The sequence below is a fragment of the Silurus aristotelis genome (genome assembly GCF_946808225.1).
Source record: "Silurus aristotelis genome assembly, chromosome: 3".
NCBI lineage: Eukaryota > Metazoa > Chordata > Actinopteri > Siluriformes > Siluridae > Silurus > Silurus aristotelis.
In genome coordinates, this window is record NC_139576.1 from 36,651,663 (window position 1) to 36,671,360 (window position 19,698).

The 19,698-nt window shown below is 42.7% G+C and overlaps 1 protein-coding gene across 5 annotated transcripts in view; it reads left to right on the plus strand.

The window, feature by feature from the left end:
- Nucleotides 1-265: 265 nt before the first annotated feature.
- Nucleotides 266-19,698, plus strand: part of zeb2a (zinc finger E-box binding homeobox 2a) — a 45,417-nt gene continuing 25,984 nt past the window's right edge. The window contains exons 1-2 of one of the 5 annotated variants that reach the window (XM_083537287.1): nt 266-620; nt 2,314-2,419. In XM_083537287.1, the coding sequence (XP_083393413.1) occupies nt 2,347-2,419 (73 nt within the window). In that variant the 5' untranslated portion in view covers nt 266-620; nt 2,314-2,346. Of the gene's footprint in view, nt 776-1,879; nt 1,927-2,313; nt 2,420-19,698 lie in introns of those variants that run through there. The other 4 variants (XM_083537286.1, XM_083537284.1, XM_083537285.1 and 1 more) reach the window with 4 other exon arrangements.

Sequence of the window (19,698 nt, forward strand, 5' to 3'; positions counted from 1 at the left end):
TGTATTCGATCAGGTTTCTACCCAAATAAAAAAAACATGTCATAATAATAATAATAATAATAATAATAATAATAATAATAATAATAATATACAGGAGCGGAGGTTTCAACTGCGCATGCGCCACTACAGGTACACTACCTGTCAACGCCAAGGCCAGGTGAAAGCTTTGGAAAGTATTCCCCCCCCCCCCACAACCCACCCCATTCCCAAACTTATTCCTGGAAAAAAACGACCTCCATCACTCCCTTCTTCTCTTTATTACATTCCTCCGCGTAAAGATAGGTGGCGTGTGGCGCGCCTCGGTGTAGCGCAAATAAAGTGCAAAAAAAAAAAAAGAGTGTCAGAGAGAGAGAGAGAGAGAGAGAGAGAGAAAGGAGAAATATCAAGAAGAGGCGTAACATCACGTCAACTCCTCCAGATCTTAACTCCTAACCTGTCCATCTGGAATAACGGTCCCTCCCGTGAAGTGGAACGCTACATGCGCTTCTGGCTGCGTCCGACCCTCGTCTTCATTCTCCAAACGTTTTTTTTACTTTCTTTCCTTCCTTCCTTCATTCCTTCCTTCCTTCCTTCCTTCCTCCCATCCAGCCCGGTTCAGGAGGATTCCGTAAGACATTCCGGTAGGTTTGGGTTTGCTTCTTTGGTATCTAATCAGGCCCTTGTAGATGGCGCATGTGCGCCCCGGTTGAGTTTGGGTTTGTTGTGGTTGCTCTTTTTTCCTCCCTCACCCTCCCCGGGGATGAGAGACCTTGGCATCGTCCACTCACCTGCTCAGGTGAGAGAGAGAGAGAGAAAGAGCGATAGAGAGAAAGGGAGAGAGGAGAAGGAGGGGGGGAACAGGAGCGCGTAATGAGAGTCTGCGCGGCTGCGAACTCTGGACACCGGCGCGCTCGGGAACGCGCTTGTCTTCCCCGGGACATCGGTCCATATAGTGGACTTCACCCGGGTTCCGCTGAATTTATATTAGTTTTATTATAATTGATATATTAATAATAATAAAAATTATTATTAATATTAATATTATAATAAATCCTATAATAATAACAGTAATTATTACTATTATCATTTTAATGTAATTGTATTGTGCATTTTCCCCCAAAACTGACTATTCTTAATTTTTCCCCGTGTGTGTGTGTGTGTGTGTGTGTGTGTGTGTTTGGGGGGGGTGTATGTACGTGTGTGCGTGCGCGCAAGTACATGTGAGTGTAGTGTGTGATATATGCAAAAATACCAGTTGATTATTTGTAACGAAAAGGAAACGAAAATGGTTCATATTTTATCAGACTATTAATACTTTTAATACTTTATTATTATTATTATTATTATTATTATTATTATTATTATTATTATTATTATTATTATTATTATTGTAACTAGACTCTCTCTACTGGGCGTCAATGCGCAGTTGTGTGTGTGTGTGCGTGTGTGTGTGTGTGTGTGTGTGTGTGTGTGTGTGTGTGTGTATGTGTGTGTGTGTGTGAGACTTTGAGCTGTAAAACTAACAACAGGTCCAAAAGCTATGAAGTCAAAAAGCTTATTATCTTTATCTCCTCCATCATTCCTGAAAAACAAATTGCTGCGTTTTGATGAAACAAAAACAACAAAAAAGAAATACGCTTCTCTTCAGTCTCAGTCTTTTTTTTTTTTTACTATTTATATAATCTGTCCATCCAACTATTTATATTTACTCCTAAAAGCAACAAAAAACTTAAATTCCCTTAAATTGAAGAGAAACGCACAGCGCTCGTGTTCACATTCTTTCCGCATAAAACATCAAACCTGATGCGCAATTCTTTCTTTCTTTCTTTTTCTTTCAGTGTCTTCCCCTTTATTTGTTGTCATCTCTGTCACTATTCTGACCATCTAAACTTTTTCTTTTTCATCAAGAAGTGGTGGATGTGTGTTGGGTGAAAACTTGTAAAGAAGGTGTGTTATGTATGTGTGTATGTGTCTCCCCTTTTTTTGTGCCTGTCCCCCACTTCTCCGCCTCCTCTCTCTCTCTCTCTCTCTCTCTCTCTCTCTCTCTCCTTCTGCTGTCCGATCAGACACTTCAAAAAAAGATCAGGCGACGGACGGCGCTTCTCTCCGCGCGCAGCGAAACTTCATTTTGGGACTTTCCACCAAAACAAAAAAAAATGTATTAGGTCCTTTTTTTGGACATCCATATCTTCTGTCTCTGCGCGTCGCGGACATTAGATATAACCAGTCCTGTAAACTAGAAGAAAGACAAAACAAATTCAGAAGAACAATCAGAAGAACAAAGCAAGTGAATCCAAACTGTTGGCGTCGTTGTGTTTTCTTGGTGTGGTTTAGATCCTGGATGGAGTTCCTGAGAGTCTCTTATCAATGAAGCCGGAGATCATGGCGGAGGGGCCGCGCTGCAAGAGGCGAAAACAAGCCAACCCAAGGAGGAAGAACGGTAAGGAACCGAACCGCTTTTACACCCCAGTGTGAGAACTTCAGGGACCCGTGCTTGCGATGGGGGGGACAAGTTGGAGTGTGTTTGAGGGTGTGTGAGAGTGTGTGAGCCTAGATCGTACCTGAGTTATCAATTAAAAAAAGTGTTTAGAAAGGTGATGATGGACTTGTGGAGAGCTCATGGATATGATGGTTTACTGACACACGCCGAGCGCGTTCGTGTGTGTGTGTGTGTGTGTGTGTGTGGAAGTTGAGAAGTTTAGTCCGTGAAACAGGGAAGCTGAGTAGCGGTCCTGCTTATCCCATGAGCACAAAACCGTTATCTGAGTGCGCGCTCCCGAGAGACAGGGACGAGCGTGCGCACTGGATCACGAGTTTAATATTATTGTGTTATTATTTTTAATAATTCGTCTTATTTTTCGGGTGATGTTAAATACTTGTAGGAACATATTTTGGAGAAAAGTTTTCATGCATTCTCTTCTTAGTTCTCTAACCGATTATGAATGAAGAAGTGTGTGTGTGTGTGTGTGTGTGTGTGTGTGTGTGTGTGTGTGTGTGTGTGTGTGTGTGTGTGTGTGTGTGTGTGTGTGTGTGTGAAGTAAAACGAAAAAACGATACAGACTCACAGTGAAACCAAAATAAAAATAAGAATCATGTGATTTCAACATTACATCAATACCCGTTACTTTCAGAGCAGTTCAGTGTGCACATGGGCCTGGGTGTTTGTTAGTGTTTAACACTGCAATCATTAACCAACATTAAAGAGAAAAAAAAGAGAGGAAGAAAAGACTGAAAGTGTGTCACCTGAACCATTTCTGAACACGTTTACGATCCAGTTATTAAACGCAGTGCATTGATTACTTGGTAGGAAAAGAAGAAGGGAAATAAAAAAAATCAATGCCAAACGTAAATACAGCTTCAGGCTTGTTTCTTTTTTGTGACCAAGTCAGTGGTGTGAAATAGTGTAACTGGGCTCAACGTAGAGGGTGATGAAGGGCTCGGAGACGACAGGAGTAATCAGCCATGTGCTTGTTTTGGCTCGGTGATGTGTCCTACTGATGTGATCGTGCATGACAAAAATCGTGTTGAATTGTGATGCATCTCAGTGAGAAGTTCCTGAGTGCTGATGGTGTTTTTTTGTATTTTTTTTAATAATAATTTTTATAATCATCATCATCATCATAATAATAATAAGTCTATTTCAAGTTTTTGAATAGGTCTTTGTTAAACATACAATTATAAAGTAGTACAAGAAACTGTAAAAATAGTCATATATATGTAAATATATAAATATATAAATAAATGTGTATATAAATTTGATGATTATTATACTGTTTTGTGTACCGTTATGATACTGTAATACGATACGTTGTACTATTTATAATATTATAATTGCAGTATAATTATTATGGTTTCGGACTTTGCTCTCCGACGTGTGTCTGCAATTCTGGACACACCTCCTTGTTTTGTGGTGCCCAATGGGAGGGCAGTTTAGTGCCCGAGTGTGTAACTTAATCCATGTGCATGTAAAGGCATAGCGTTCAGCTGTTTCGGACAAAACTGTCAGCAATACATGCTTATCCCTGCTTTAACAAATTTATTCGAAACTGAAATTTATTCGAACGGATTTTTCTCCGTCGTCTCTAAGAAATGCTTTTTTAAACATTTTCTTTGATTAAGAAATTGTAAAACAATTTGGCTGTTTTATTGTTTTATCCCTTTGCTCTCTAATTGAGTCGCACTGTTCAGATTAAATAGTTTGAAAGGAAACACTGTCCGGTGTTTGATTTGAGACCGTTTCAAGGTTAGCAGGTTCACAAAGACAAAGAGCAAAGACAATGGCTTGTCATCTGGGCATCTCATTGGCATGCTTTTATAATCGGCAGTGCCAGGGTGCCCAGTGTACCGTCCCTTCGCACAACCAGGCCATTGTGCTGGCAGCTGCGTGAGACACCTTTCACTCGGTCCCTGAAATGAACGCTTTCTCTTAGTGGCATAGTGTGGACAAAAGCTTGGAAATCGAGACAACATTTTCGATAACACAACTTTTACCCGAGTCATCCCCCACTCATATTTACCCATACACACACACACCAACCCACCCACACTCACACACACATGCATGTCGTCACCGTTACTGTCACCACTTCTGCTCCCATCCGCCCTGACCTGAATGCCTTTCATATCTGCTCTGCCATGTTTCAGCCACCCCCCAACCAAGTCTCTATCCCTTTTTCTCCCTTTCCCTCGCTCCCACTCTCCCTCCTCCGCCACACTCCCCCTCAGTAAACACCCCCGAGGGTAGAACAAAGAAAAGGAGCTCCTCTCCTCCTTCTTAATCACAATTCAGCCCTTTCACTGCTGCTAGGCCACTCTCTTGCTTTCAGCATCCCAAAGCCTGAGATGAAAAGACAGCGCATGAGAGAGAGAGAGTAGAGAAAGCGAGAGGAAAGAGGCAGAAAAGTAGAAATTATGCCTGGCAAAGAGAAGAGCAGGAGGTGGAGAGGTAGAGAGTGACATAACTTTGGTGTCTTTACACGATTGTTAAACTTCCCCTGGTTACACGGCTCACAATAGACCGTCGCCTCAACCCTGGAGACGGGGCTGTTTTACTAATGCCGCAGATAGTGTTACTGTACGCCTGAGCTATTAAGAGAGACAGAACAAGAAATTTTACATCATAGAAAGACGTAAAGAAAGCAACAGATTGCTTGATGGATTTTTCACAGGTATCCCGATTTCATTTTCCTACTTCCAGGTCCTGCTTGTTCCACGCTGCCTCTGTTAGGTTTAAGGTGTATGTTCAGGAGTATTCAATACCAGCTGCCTCCTTGAACATTTCTGCATGTCTAAGAGTCTGCCAGATAGATGTCACTCAAGTGACTGACTTTCTTTAGCCACATCTCTTTTAGTGAAAAGGACAGAATGTCCTGTCAGAGGCTAAAAGCCTGCGCCTTGTCTCTGACTGACGAGACATTGCTTATTGTGCCAGCTTTTCACTTGCCTTTCCCCCTTGCACCTCAATAGGTCAGGGATCACAAATGCAAATCGACAGAGGGAAAGAAAAATGCGAGGATGCGGGAGCACTTAAATCAACCATGTAATATGAATTCCTAATTTTATCTGTTTCGCCCCCCCCTTCGATCCCTTCAACTTTTTTTTCTGTTGTTGTTGTAAAGAAAAGGAGATTATCTGTACACCTTCATTCAGATCCCCCCTCCCTCCCCTTTTCAGCTGGGCCAAGCTGTGCGGGATTTAGGCCGATTTACTTCAGCAAACACCTATGGACAACTGGGGAGGGGACGGGGCTCAGTTTGGAAAGAGGGAGCCCTTTGTTTGCTGGGGTGCAGGAGGCCTAAAGCTGAACCAGGAGTCCGCATTATCGCATTAAGCAGCGCGGTGGCCTAGGGAGCCTGGTTAAAGCTAAAGTAACTGGCTATCTCTCAACAGCAAGGGAACCTATATTTGCAAAAGAGATGCGCCCTATTTTTATTTTTTTTACACCCCAGGAGTTGCTTCCTGGCCTGAGAGATTAGTGTGCTTAGAAATGGATTGAGAAAACCTGTGCATAACACTTTACATAGGATGTGTAGTTTCTAAGTTAAGCTTTTTCAAACCCATCCCCCTTAGAGTTGGTGCAAAGACAGAGAGGGAGAGAGCTTTATCCTACTCTGTCCTCATAACATCTGTCACTAGCTAAGAGGGACAGGAGAACGCTACCCAAGGCCCCGTTAGTCCTGTGTCACTTGTGACTAACCAGAATGAGCAATTTACAGTTGTGATCTGACCCCAAATCCCTGGCTCTCTTGCCCTCCCACTCCCTTTGAGATGATACAGCTGCAAATGGAGAAGCATTTGTTTCTATGTGGACAAAGACCGCTCCTGTGTTCGGTGTGATGCGCTTGGACCTAAACACCCACTTTCTCTTTCTCTCTCTGTGTCTAGTCAATGCTGACTGTAATATTTAAATCGCTTTTTTGGTGCCTGCTTTGCCGTTATCAGCTGTTTGGTTTGAGGTGTTCTGTTGTTGATGGTTGGTACGCGTGGTTCAAGGTGAATGACAGGGGTTTGTTTTGAGCTTTCTCTGCCCTCTCTCCCTCCCTGTGTGTAACCATGTGCACATTTTCTTCATGAGCGAGTACAGTGTAGCGGCGTGACATTTTGTGGCGCCGCACTGCCGTTAGCCTAAACAGCGAGGATTTACCAAGGTCAATAATGAGGTATGTCACTATGGGCTGCAGAAACAACAGCCCTGGTGATAATGAATAGGAATAAAGTGATGTGTGTGTGTGTGTGTGTTTGGGGGGGTTAAAGTAAAACTTGGATGGAGAAATGAAGCTCTTAAAATGGAACACTGCCTTTCTGATCCCCTTCCAGGGAATAATCAAAGAGTTATTTTTATGCCTTTTATACTATTAGATCTTATTTTCTGAGTAGAATTCATGACTATCCAAGGTATGGATTTATATTAGTCTACTCGCTCAGATGTTCTTTCCCAGCGCGCACTTCCGTTTGATTAGTGGAACACCTCCGGCAAGGTTGCCGCCACATGGAACAATCAATAACGGATCGGTGGATTAAGGTGTCATGACATCTGCGGGTCCAGACCTCTCATGCATGGGTGAGTGCCTCTTAAAGCCAGCACTGATAACAGCGCTCCCCATCTAGTGCCAGATCTATATCACGGCCTAGAAGCCTGCCGTTGCGTCCCCGTGCTGGCCAGTCACCTGTGTTCCCATGTTTTCCTTCATGCAGCTGCAGAAAATGTGCAGATACAGCCTTGTGATAGTGTGGATAAGTAATTGGAACACGCTGCTTGCGGAGATTACAGAGTGCAACGGGCTCTTTCATCTTCAGCCCCAGAAACACAGAGAGCGTGGACTGGATTTGCCCATCTTTTAGGTTACGCCGTGTGGGTTGTGATGGCTTTTCCTTGTACGATATGAGGAGTGTGAAAAAAATATAGGCATGGCTCTTCTGGTATAAACCTGACAAATGGCAGACATTACACACAAGGGAGCCACATTAGTCATAGAGACAGTATTAATTCCTGGCTGCTCTCTGATGGACAAACTTACCATCAAGCTTTGCTCCTGCAGAAGAGTCAACCGAACCTTCTGATTAACAAACATTTTTGATTCATTACCAAGCTCGGGTGTCATCTTTGTTTTTTTTCCCCCTGCTCATGTTGCTCCTTGCAGTTTCAGAAAATTGCCCACCAACAGGGTGCTTAGATGAAGAGATTACAGGGCACTATTTTTTTGGGTTATAGGTCTAGCAATTAAAATAATGAGGAGGTTCTCTGATCAAGGAAGCCAGGGCCTGTGCGTAGTGCTGACTCTCTGCCTTCTGAGTCGATAACTCTTGGCCCACAACCTCAGGCAAAGCATGCCTGACTCTTATCAGGGAGGATGTCCTGTGCTTTACATTCCTGAGCTAAATGATCCCCTTCCTTAGTGTAAGCACTACAGCTCAGGAGGATTGGATCTGACAGCCATGTCAAAGCTATAATACAGTAGCTCGGTTGAAGACGAGAGTGCAGGCTGAGTTTCCTTCAACTTGTGCAAAGCTTCACGTTTGCCGCCGCACTTAAATTAAGCCCAACTGAAACCCGAGCTTTAATATGGAATTTGACACTGTTGCGGAACGTCTCGAAGGCACGGGAGGGTCAATGGATTGTCTGAGATGTGAATGTCATGCAAGGTTCTGGGATCATTTTGTAACAAACTAAAGGTGTAATCCTATTTTAAGGTGGAAGAATAGCCCAGAGCAAACTGCAGCCACAGAAAATGTTAGGCGCTCTTTATTCTCCTTTAACTGCTAAGCAGGAGTGGGGCGGAATTGCCATGTGTGCCATGGATCCAGATGGCATATGTGAATCTACCTTTTCAGGCAGGCAAAATCACAGGTCTTGATGCCATCAGCTTTTCAAGTTTTACAATAGGCCGAGCCTCGTTATTACCGCTGGCGGCCTCTTCGGCGAGACTGCCATAAAGAAAGTGTTCCTCAGCAATTAAAGCTAATGAAATATTCATGTGTGGCACCTTCCTCAGCCGTCCCCACAAATGAGCAAGCCACGCTTAATGTCTCCCCCACCCATCCTACCAACCAACCCACCCCACTCAGCTTTATTATGGTGCTAGCCTGGCATGCCTGCAATTAGCGCGCTATCTTCCAGTTGCGACTGGGCAGACTGAGCGGTGAGGAGGAGGAGAAGAAGGAGGAAACAGAAGGAGGGTAGTGAGGATATTAGGGCAGGATAAGGAAGGGCTAAAGGTGTCTTAAACCAAAACTGCAAGAAGGGGTAGATTCAGGCCAGCGCGATTAATAATAGGCATTGCTTATGGATTCCACCCACTGACCAAACTCTTTTTATGTAAAATAAGTGTAAAGCTACATCGTATTGACTTGGTAATAAGTATTAATGCTTATATTTGCTGGGAGTGTTGGGATTTAAGCGGGGCGACTTCTGTATTTTGTGCAGGTGCATGTGCATTCGAGGGGTATCATGCGGTTTTAATCTGCACATTTCACATGGGCATTAGGCACTAATCACATTGTGGCCTTCGACGTGAATGGAATATGTGTTGTAATGGAGATGCCTCTTGTCATATTATGCCAGTAGTGGCTTAAAGAGGAGAGAGGGGAAACCCGTCTCTAATTGTAAGTTTATCTGAAAAGAACACAGCTGTCCACCCACTTGCATGCATATATCTTTTTCACTCTTACACTCTTTCTCTCTCTCTCTCTCTCTCTCTCTCTCACCCTCTCTCTTTTGCTCTCTCCCTCTCTTTTTCGCTCTCTTTCGGCCTTACTCCTTCTCACATTCAAACATGCACATAAGAACCACACCGACTAAGAAACAAGTTTGGTCGAATGATGATGCAGTTTTATTTTAGAAGGAAAGAAACTTTATTATTTCTTTAAAACATGCATTTATCTTTTTCTGTTAAGAAGTTCATTTTTGTCCATTAGACTGCATGATCTTAATAATAATATATATATATATATATATATATATATATATATATATATATATATATATATATATATATATATATATATATATATATATATATATATATATAGTTTATATAAGCATTTATCTAAAGCGTTTGATCTAGCTCAAGACTTTTCCTTCGACTCCACATCAACCTGTGGAGGCCTTTGTCACTTTATGAGGTTTTCAGGCTGCCAGTGACCCCCTTGCATCTCAATGAGGTGTTCTGCCTGTAGCCCTCCTCCCTTGTTCCCACGCATCAGGGTCCTATCAGCTCAGCACCTTTCTCCAGAGCTTGCTGAGAAGTCTCGTGCATCCTCATGCCGCCCCAGATCTGCCGAGGTGTTTACTATGGGATTATGGGGCAAAGAGGGGGGGTACGTGGAGGACTGAGCCGTGGGAGGCTTCGGAGGCAGCTGAGGGAGAGAGGTAGTCATGGGAAGGGCCCCCCAAAGGCATGGAATGCCAGTGAGGTCAGCAGGGGTTGGAGCAGGGGGGGGCCAGAGGAGCTCTCCAGGGATAGAGCAGGTGCTTTTGTACAGGCCGTCAGGCATCAAAGACGTGATGGGGCTGAAAAGGTTAGTGCTGGCGCTGTGAAGCAAGTCCCACTGTTATTTTTTTGGCTCGCTGGCTAAGCAAGTGGGTGCAGGGGAGAGGGTGGTGCCTGGCTCCCATGCTCTGGTGTTACAGAGGTCACGTTTTGTACCTGAATGGGCTCCAATGGAAGAAGGCTACACGGTTAGCCTTGTAGAGGCTGACTGATATCCCCAAAACACTTGCAGAATGTAACATTTTTTTGCAGGTAGCTCTATGGTACATAGTGAGTTAAGTCAGGGCAGTGATATTTTTGTTCCTCCATGTTCTTTTAGTAAATGTGATCAAGAGTGACAGAACATTTATATTTGTGTAAAAGTTACAATGAAGCTTGTCAGGGATCATCTGTTGTTAGTTTTTACAACTGGAAAAGGTTTTTCTTTTTTGTGAGTTTGTTTATTAATTGTTGGTTTGTCCTGAGAAACCAGCTGTATAAACACGGAAGAAAGAAAGGGGGGAAAAAAGCCAAACTCATACAGATCCTGTGATTCATTACAAAACTATATCTGTTTTGGGACCTGTCAACTCGGCGTTAGGTCAGAAAGTCCAGCCAGGCATAAAGCTAAAGAACCCATACAGCCCAAGCGACAAATTGTTGTGCCTCTTTTTGCACTTGACGTCCTAGCTTCAGCCAATCTGTGTACCTAATGTCTTTTTTTTTTCTCTCTTGTTCAGGATGGGTAGGGCAGGAGGAGGTAAAAGTGAAGGAAGTTTGGGGGGGGGTTTAGTTGTTGCAGGTTGCGTCATGGGACCCGCGGTGTCCCCTTTTGTGCAGCACGTCAAATGTGGTTAACATGCGGCCATTTATCTGCAAAGCCCCCGGGTGTACAATGGTCTGTGTGTGTGTGTGTGTGTGTGTGTGTGTGTGTGTGTGTGTGTGTGTGTGTGTGTGTGTGTGTGTGGAGGGGGAGGAAACGGTGGAACGGTAGGCTTAGTGTCGAAGCGTTCCCATTCTTTTTCTCTGTCTCTGCCACACACACCCCTCCTTCTCCTCATTTCTCCTCTTGGCTGCACACAACCCTTTTCCGTCATTGTTTCGTTCTTCTTTCTTCTCTTCCCCGGGGGGCGCCGCACAGAGCAAGCGGGTCAGGCGGCATCTGACAAGGTGCTTCAGAATGTCGTGGGCTCCCGTGAGACAGATTGCTCCACGCAGATGTAGAGTTTTCTAATAAGGTGTCCTACGTACTCGCTTCTCAACCAGCATCCTGACAGTCATCGAAACTTCTGAATGAATTTGAACACAAAGCCCCTTTTTTTGTACTTGGAGCAATTAGTGGATCATAAAAAATTGTTTAGGATGTCAAGAAACTCTGAAGCAGCTGAGCAGAATGATCTAATGAGGTATTTGCAGCTGTATTTGTCACCTAGCTTGTTATTGTCAGAGTTAAGTCTCTGATTCACAAGTGCCCTGCAAATGGAGCTGGCATGCATGCATTTCACAGGTAACGAGATTACTCTGGCCCAGTGATTGACTTGTTTTCCAAAGAGAGCAGCATTTGGACGTGACTACAAAAGGCAACCAGGTCTAAAATTCATTCTAACTTTATTATCCCAAGCCAGATACAACTGACAAGGAATTTCAGCCTTCCCTTCTGTCAGGGTACCTTTTGCAAACGGGAGCAGATGCAAGAAAAGGTCACGAGGAGCCAGAGCAGGAGGGGCCGCCGAATTGTTCTCTTCTATTATGTTTGGAAATAATTGCAATGCTACATTAGTTGTGGTATTCAAGCATCCCAGATTGATGACGGAGATTACTTAAAATTTCTGCGAAACCCGAGAGCTTGTCAATGGGACATCCTCATGAATTCTTCAGGTCGGTCTTGTTTCGCATTAGCAGAAAAAAACAAGAACAAGACTTAAAACAAGAATGCGAAATATGATTTTTAATACGGCCAAGAGGGTTTCGGACTTCAGACGCTCCTGTCGTCCATGTTATTTTCACCAAAGGACGTCTCCGCAGCCGGGAAAGAGGCAAGCGATCACTTGTTTTAGCTGAATCGAAGAATAGTTTACATGACCAACAAAAGCGGTTGGTCAGAGTGGTTTAATCAACTTCCTCACTGAGCATGACTCTATAAATTTGTTTTTGTGACCTCAATCAGAGTTATGAAGGAATGCGAGAAAGACCCTTATAACACTCACAAAAAAAATTATTGTTGATTTATTTTAAGCGCATAAACACTTTCAAACGACTTGAAAATTATTTCTCGAAATTGTTTGGACCCAGATTTGTGGGATTTTTCTTTCTGTAACTTTTTGTTGGTCGATGTTTTAACCCTGACATATGAAAAAGTTCTTCAATCATGCACAATAGACGGTGCCACCCAGCCAAGTCTGAGACACAACAAGCAGTCACCTCTGATCACAGAGCCATCTGTAAACATTTAAGAGAATACGTTTGCTTACAGACTGTCCCTTTTAATTAGAGGCTGGGCTCGGTGCCCACCCTTTTCCAGGGGTTATGTGATAACTGCACCTCACTGCGAAGGATGAAAAGATCTGCTGACGTCCTGCCCGAAACACTTTGAGAGAAGGGAGGAGCGTAAGCTGCACCAGAACAGACAGCGTGAGGTCTAAAATAGCCAAACGCTAACATGAGACTTTGATGCACGCAGGGAAACTTCCTGATACATTGATTTTGACCTCAAGTACCTCAAAATATTAAAAGAGTTCAAAGCAAACAAAAATGACAGAAGTGGCCGTTTTGCATGACAATTGCTCGCTAGCTGGACAAGGTACCCGCAAGGTTTGCACCTAAATCGGTGTAATGTCTACAGCACACATTTTCGACTCACATTGTACAATGTTTACACTGGGTGTATCAAGTCATATCAAAATCACGACACCGTATTAAACAGTTCACCTGAAACGAATGCCCTCAGGGGGCACTGAACGTTAACGAGTGCACGAGGTTAGCGTGGGAAAGATGACTGCGTGGCAGCAATAGGTGACCCAGTAGGCCGCCTTGGGGTCGTACCTCTTGTCTAAGAGGGCCTTTTGTTTGCACGTCTCAGACAGGAAAATGAATGAAAGCTCGGACTGGAGGGATATGCCTCGTTTAATATATATAATGAAGCAGGGAAAGGATGTGACTGACGTTTCTATATACCATCCCAAATCTTTAGCATTATCTATAGGGAACTTTGTGTTCTGGTGTTTTTTTTCTGTTTTGTGATCCTATTATCATGGAAAAACTTTTTTTTAAATAGTTAAACAGGTTATCACGTGTTAAGTCGCAGATTTGGAAATACGTTCGTGTATTCTTGCAATTGCGGTCGAGTCGTCGAGTTGGCTACAACCGCCGTATTTGTTTGTTCTGGAAAGGATATCTGTGTGAAATGCAAATCAGTTTATGTAAGAGCAGGACATGTTTGCTGTAAATATGTGCAGTAGACCGGAAGACAATTTATCTAGGAACGATGGATAGGTGAATTGAAGGAAAAGTAATTATTTTCACTCAATCTCCCATAAAAACACACACACACACACACACACACACACACACACACACACACACATACACAGGTTTTTCTGTGACTAATTTTTATAAATTTGATCTGATTGAAAATTAATTTGAAGCATTAAAATCTTTTAAGTATAATTGTTGCTACAAAATATTAATGTATTTTCTAGATGAAAACATGACGCTAACATATTTAGCCTGTTTCTTTTCTATATCCAATCCTGCAGTTGTATTTTACAATCGATTGAATGAAACACTCACTAGTCCCCTTTATTCTGTCTTCTCTTTCTCTCTCTATCTCTCGGTTTTGACTCCGATGACTGATGTCTCTCTCAACATCACAGGTAAGCAATTACTTATATGTAATTATATATTTAAATTATAGCTTCCTGGATAAAGAAAAGAAAACCCACAGTTTTTCTAATGAAGCTTCTGGTCATTGTTGCAACCCTGTTTTATTTTGTGCTCTGTAAGTCTTACGGTTTGGCACATTGCCTCTGATAAAAAACCTATACAGGTCCTTTCGGTTTGTCTGGACAGGGAAGTTCCAAATAACGCCACACACCGCATTATCCATTCTGCACAATTACAAAAAAATGTGCGTTTTTTTGGATTGTGAATTTTTCGGCGAGTTTCGAATAGGTGGAAGCATACGGACGTGTAAATACAAGCATTTACAGAGATAAATTTTGCCCGTCTCACATGACCAGCAAATATTTGACCGTTCTAATAAAAGCTACGTGCTCTTCACGGGCCCCTGTGAACAAAGGCAACAATATCTCCTCGTACACGGGGAAACGGATAAATCCCTTTTCCCTACTGTGCAAAATCTGCTTTTTTTTTTTTTTTTTGTATGTTGCACACAGCTCCAAGCCTTGTTGCGTGGGTGGGCATGTATTCTTCTTAGTAAAATCAAGGATACCTCTATTTTTCCTTCTTTTTTTTTTTAAGAAAGGCATCTTTGCAAATAAATGTCTGGGCATATCATATTTTTCTGGTTGTAGTATTTGTGTAAAATGATTGACGAATTGTTACACCCCTTTCCTCGATGATCAATGTTCTTCAAATCTGCATGTTCGACTTTCGTTTGATGCCTTCACAAAGGACGTTTTTTCCCCCATTTTAAGTACAGGACTGCAGTCTTGTAAAACTGCTTGTCTGTGCAAACTGTTACTGCCCCTTCCATTGACAGTTACACACCTTTGCCACAGAGGCTAATACACACACACACACACACACACACACACACACACACACACAAAGAAAGAAAGAAAGCATGCAAGGAGCTGATCAACAAGAGAAACAAACTGGCCTCAGCTTGGTGTCCGGTGAAGATGTGGCTGTCGGCAAATGTGTGAGTGTATTTGCAAGTGCGTGCATGCAGTTCACAGGGTGGTGGTGTTGAAAGGGCTCAAGTGAGCATGAGGTGCCCTGGAGATGGAAGAAACAATTCTTCTCTGCCTCTCGATGCCACCTCTTCATAGTAACACAAAAAAATGCCCTTCTCGCTACCCGCCTGTTTTGGTTCCTCTAATAAGCCTCTCACAGACGAATGGCACTTTTTTTTGGCCCAAAAAGGCCACAAGCGCCTTAAGGAGTCACGTTTTAAGTGACAAATTGTTTCTCCAACAATGGCACCATCTAATTGCTAATTGGAGCTAAAAGTCTAATAGAGCGAGGAAAGACGGAGTGAAAAAGAGTGAAGGGGGAGAGGGAGAAGGAGAAGGGTCCTCACACACACTTGCTTTCGATGGCACCTTGAATGGTCACACCAAGATTCAAAAGATGCAGCCATGGCGCAAGTCCCAGTCAGCTTCTTTCTTTGGTTTTGATTGTTTAGATTTTTATAACGTTTAATAGCGTGTTGATTTCACCAGTCAGATTACATTTTTCTGATATACCCTTGTGTAACAATCCTTTCCCTCGACCACAGGCACGGTCTGAGGATAGATGAGAAAACCGAACTGTAGAAACGGGTTAGAATTTGCTAAAAGAGGAAACAAAGCAGCGGGACTCTTCAGTCCCACCTTCCGTAGGTGTTGTAGTCTTGAGTTCTCTGAGCTTCTTTCACTGTCATCTGGATTTGATCAAGAGGTCACTTCCTAGTGCTCCAAACCACAGCCTGCCCACGGAGTTCTTTTATTGTTGGTGCTGGTGGGGGTAGGTGTCTGACAGCTGTAACAACACCTGAGACTAGTCACTTATCTCCCCCTTCCCCCTGCTCAGGGGCATTTACTTTGCCTTAGTATGGCAAGAGAGAACGACAGCGAGCCAAGTGCCAGCTAGAGTGCCTTGGCAACCAGGAACCATATAACATCGGTGTCAGTCATAATAGGTTGAAGGGAGGGGAAGAAGTCTAGACTAAAGTTGTAGCATAAGTTTAATCGCATTTCAGCGTCTGCTGTGGCTTGAGCCGCTGGCTACAGCAGGGAACTGGAGTCAATGGTCAGATTGTATCAGCAAATTAAGGCCTTGGCAGTGGGTGATCGCCAGAGTTGTGGGACAAGCAGCTGTGGTCCTTTTGATCTTCAAGCCTCTCTCTGTTGCAGTCCCAAGATAGCTGTCACTCAGACATGCCTAAAAATAAGACTCGTGTTAAGAATGCAGTACCCACCAATGATACCCGTTGCCTGTAGCAAACATTTCCAAGATCCTTGAAAAACGGTCCTGCCTCTGTCTATCTGACCTACATGAGAGTCAAAAGACACTTTTGTCTAAAGGACTGGATAAAGAAAGAAAAAAAACAATGGATTTAGAGGAGATGTTAAAAGTAGTTCATGACCCTCTTCTTTAAGCCAAGCCTGAATGCAACATCATCAGTGCTAGCCTCTAGCATCCCTTGAGAGAGGGCATTATATGCTTCTGTATTGTTGGCCTGCCTCCTGCCAACTGTGCTGGGAACAGAAGGGCGAGCGTTTATTAACAGACCCTGCTGTGTTAAAGGAAACCCTGACCAGCCCTCCTTTCCTGATGATGGCCTTATCCTGGCTGGACTCTCTACCACCAAGCAATTCAATTGCCAGGTAGATAGCCATGACCAGAGAACCATATTTCATTGGGGGCTTTGTTCTCAGCAGGAAAGTGCTGCACTGTGAAAAAATGTAAATAGCCTACCCATCAGCAGTGTCAGCGTTTTATCTGGCAGGTTCTCCATTTTAGATTGTTCTTCCTCTTTTTAAAAAAGTGTCTTTTTGAACATTTAAATGTTTGTTTTCTTCTGGTGGACCTAGCTGCCCTCTTCCCAGGAGAGAATGCTACAGGTTGATGGTCCTCCTTCGGACTAGATCTGTGGAATAGTTAACGACCAGCCTTGATGTCATGCGAATGTAAAAAAAAAAAAAAAAAAAGATTTTATCGTATATATTTAGAAAGTATATCTGATGACATTTGAAAGTTTGTTACTTAAATCTTTATTAAAAGCATCAAGTAAAGTTGATCTGACTTCTCTTTTTTTACTCATCTGACAAAACAGGAAGTGACAAATTGAGTTTCAGCAGCAGCAAAGTTATTCAACATATCTAATATGGCTGTTTATGACCTTGCCAATGCCAGTCACGGCCAATTACTTCAGTTTATCAGCTGGAGCCTGTTATGTGGACAAGTGCATTACATTTATGTTTATTGTTTGTTCTTTGAGAACTTCGTGTCACTCTGTCTCCTGCTATTGTCTGAATGGAGAGAAGAACATAACCTCATGGTCCTGAAACAGGAAAGAAATGTTTTCCAGTTGGATGCAAAATAGCGGTATAGCGCCAAGAGTTAAACTTGCTTAGTTACTCTTGTCCATCTCTGGCTGCAATAGCACATTTCTGGCACTCGTCCTTAAAATCATCTCCACCTGGATGTTGTAGGCCAGAGTCCAAACACTATAAGGAAATAAAATACGAGTGTGAAAAGTTGCAAGAATGGTTTCCACCCCCCAGTGGGACTTTGTGCACTCCAAAATGCACTTCGCTGACAGGAAAAGTTTATGGCGATTTGTTGAGTCAAACGATAGACCTTGCGGAAAATGCTATAAGCATGAACCATCACATTCCACACCTATGATGGAACCATGCACTTTTCTTTCTCAGCTGCTTTCTAATCCGATATGTAACTGGCCCTAAAGATTTTGACGGCCAGATTCAGACTGTTGTCTATTGTTGGTTACAGTGGATGCAGGAAGAGAATTTCATCAAGGGGTTTCTTTATGCACTCTAATGATTTGATGTATTATTTATAGCTTTTTTTATAGTCAGAGAACATTTACGGCCACTAAGTACTCACTGATCTTAATATGATAAAAAATTAATGTGATTACTCGAGAAATTAATACCTGTCAGAAGGAGATATCCATTTATAATGAGCTGTTATCTAGCCAGGGAAGTGGTAGCTCAGTGCTTAAGGTCTTTGATTTCCGAGCAAAAGGTTGTGTGTTCAGATCCCAGTATTTACATTTACATTTATGCATTTGACAGACACCATTAACCTTGAGCAGTTGAGGGTTAAGGGACCTGCTCAAAGGCCCAGCTTAGTGGTTCTGGGATTTAAACTTGTGACCTTTAATGTCTAACACCAAACTGCCACTGCTGGGCCCTTGAGCAAGGCCCTTAACTGTTGAGTTGTATAAAATTAGATAACTGTAAGTCGCGTTGTATAACGACATCTGCCAAATGCTGTAAATGGAAACTTTGTTCCTTTTAATACGAGGCATGGGTTTGATTCACTTAATAGAGATTTACATCGCCAGTGTTTTTGCCCCGTCATTTTTTTCCCCCTACTGGGTCAGTTTGTTGTTTACTAGATTTCTTTTTAAATATCCTCAGTGGTTTTGATGGTCTACAGATCTGTTTTCCTTGAAGCCCTTTAAAGGGGAAGGCAGGAGATTTACAGTAGACATGCCGCTTTCATAATATTACATGCCAATAAAGTAACCGATTTTAAGAGGTCTGTTAAAGGTGTATGGGTGGCTGGGCAAAGGAGAATGAGCAAGACCTTGGTTTTAAGCTTCCATAAAGGGGGGTGTAATGAAGACCAAATGACTACTCAGGAGTCATTTATTTGATTTTTCTCTCTCTCTTTTTCTTTCCCTCCACTACCTCCAGCTTCACTTAACTGGAAAGTTTTGCCCTGGGGATCGAACGCCTGTCAGTTCCTCTTACTTCAGACAACCGTTGCCGTCCATGGTCACAAATTGGATGGAAGGGTGATGGAGTTTGGAAGGGGGGCAAATTACCCACGCTGTGCCTTGGGGGCAGGTGGTTTTCAGGGGTCGTTTTCACAGGTCAGATGTAGGAGACATACATCTGTCACTCTGAAGGTAGCTGAAAAGTGTAAGCAAACATTGTGGTGGTTTAACACATTTGCCTTAAATTGGCTTACAACAATTATTTGTGATTCCTGGTAACGCTTCAGTCGTATCAATGGGCAAGCGGCTGAAGAGTGGAAACCTGGTACACAAAATTTAGATACAAATACAGCATCAAGTTATAACATACCTTCCTTTTATCAACACTCTGAAGGTTTTGCAGGACCATGCATACTTATCTAACTCGTCAGGCTCAAGGATAGGTGACAAGAGACCCATATCACTATTTATGGTTCGTTGGTCAAAGCAAACCTCTTATCAGGATAGTTACCTACACTGCTAGTTCACCTTATCTTGTGAAAACATGGTCACGGTCTTTTAATGACCACTGACATAGACGTTTGCAGCGTGAAGAAACCGAACATGGCACATTTTTCCAGATTTTTTTTTTTTTATTGTCCTTAAAAAAGAATGCGATATGCCTGGATGAAGTGACAAATTCTGACCATTTGCTTGTGGGCTGCTGACTTCGAAAGTTTCACTACTGCAAATGTCTGGCTCAGGAAATGTACAAATAGGTGGACTAGAATACCACTCTTTCGTCATATGCAAGAAGCACTTAACGTGGCAAGACAGGAGGAACCTGTATTTTGTGTAAAACCGCCACTTTTTTTTTTCACTTGTACAGTACGTGAGCTCTTTACCTTCTGTAGAGTTTCTACTGATCTTATTTATTACTATGTGAGTCGTAGTCATTTTTTTACTATTTAATATCCAGCTTTATTTGTTAGAGGCTCTGGTGAAAGAACACACAGAGCTTTTATCAGCAGAACGTCTTTCTTTGTCTTGTTTATTCTAATTACATTTCTATAAAGACAAATCTTTTGATGCTACAACACTTTTCTCAAAAACATTACAGTGAGATGCTACGAATAC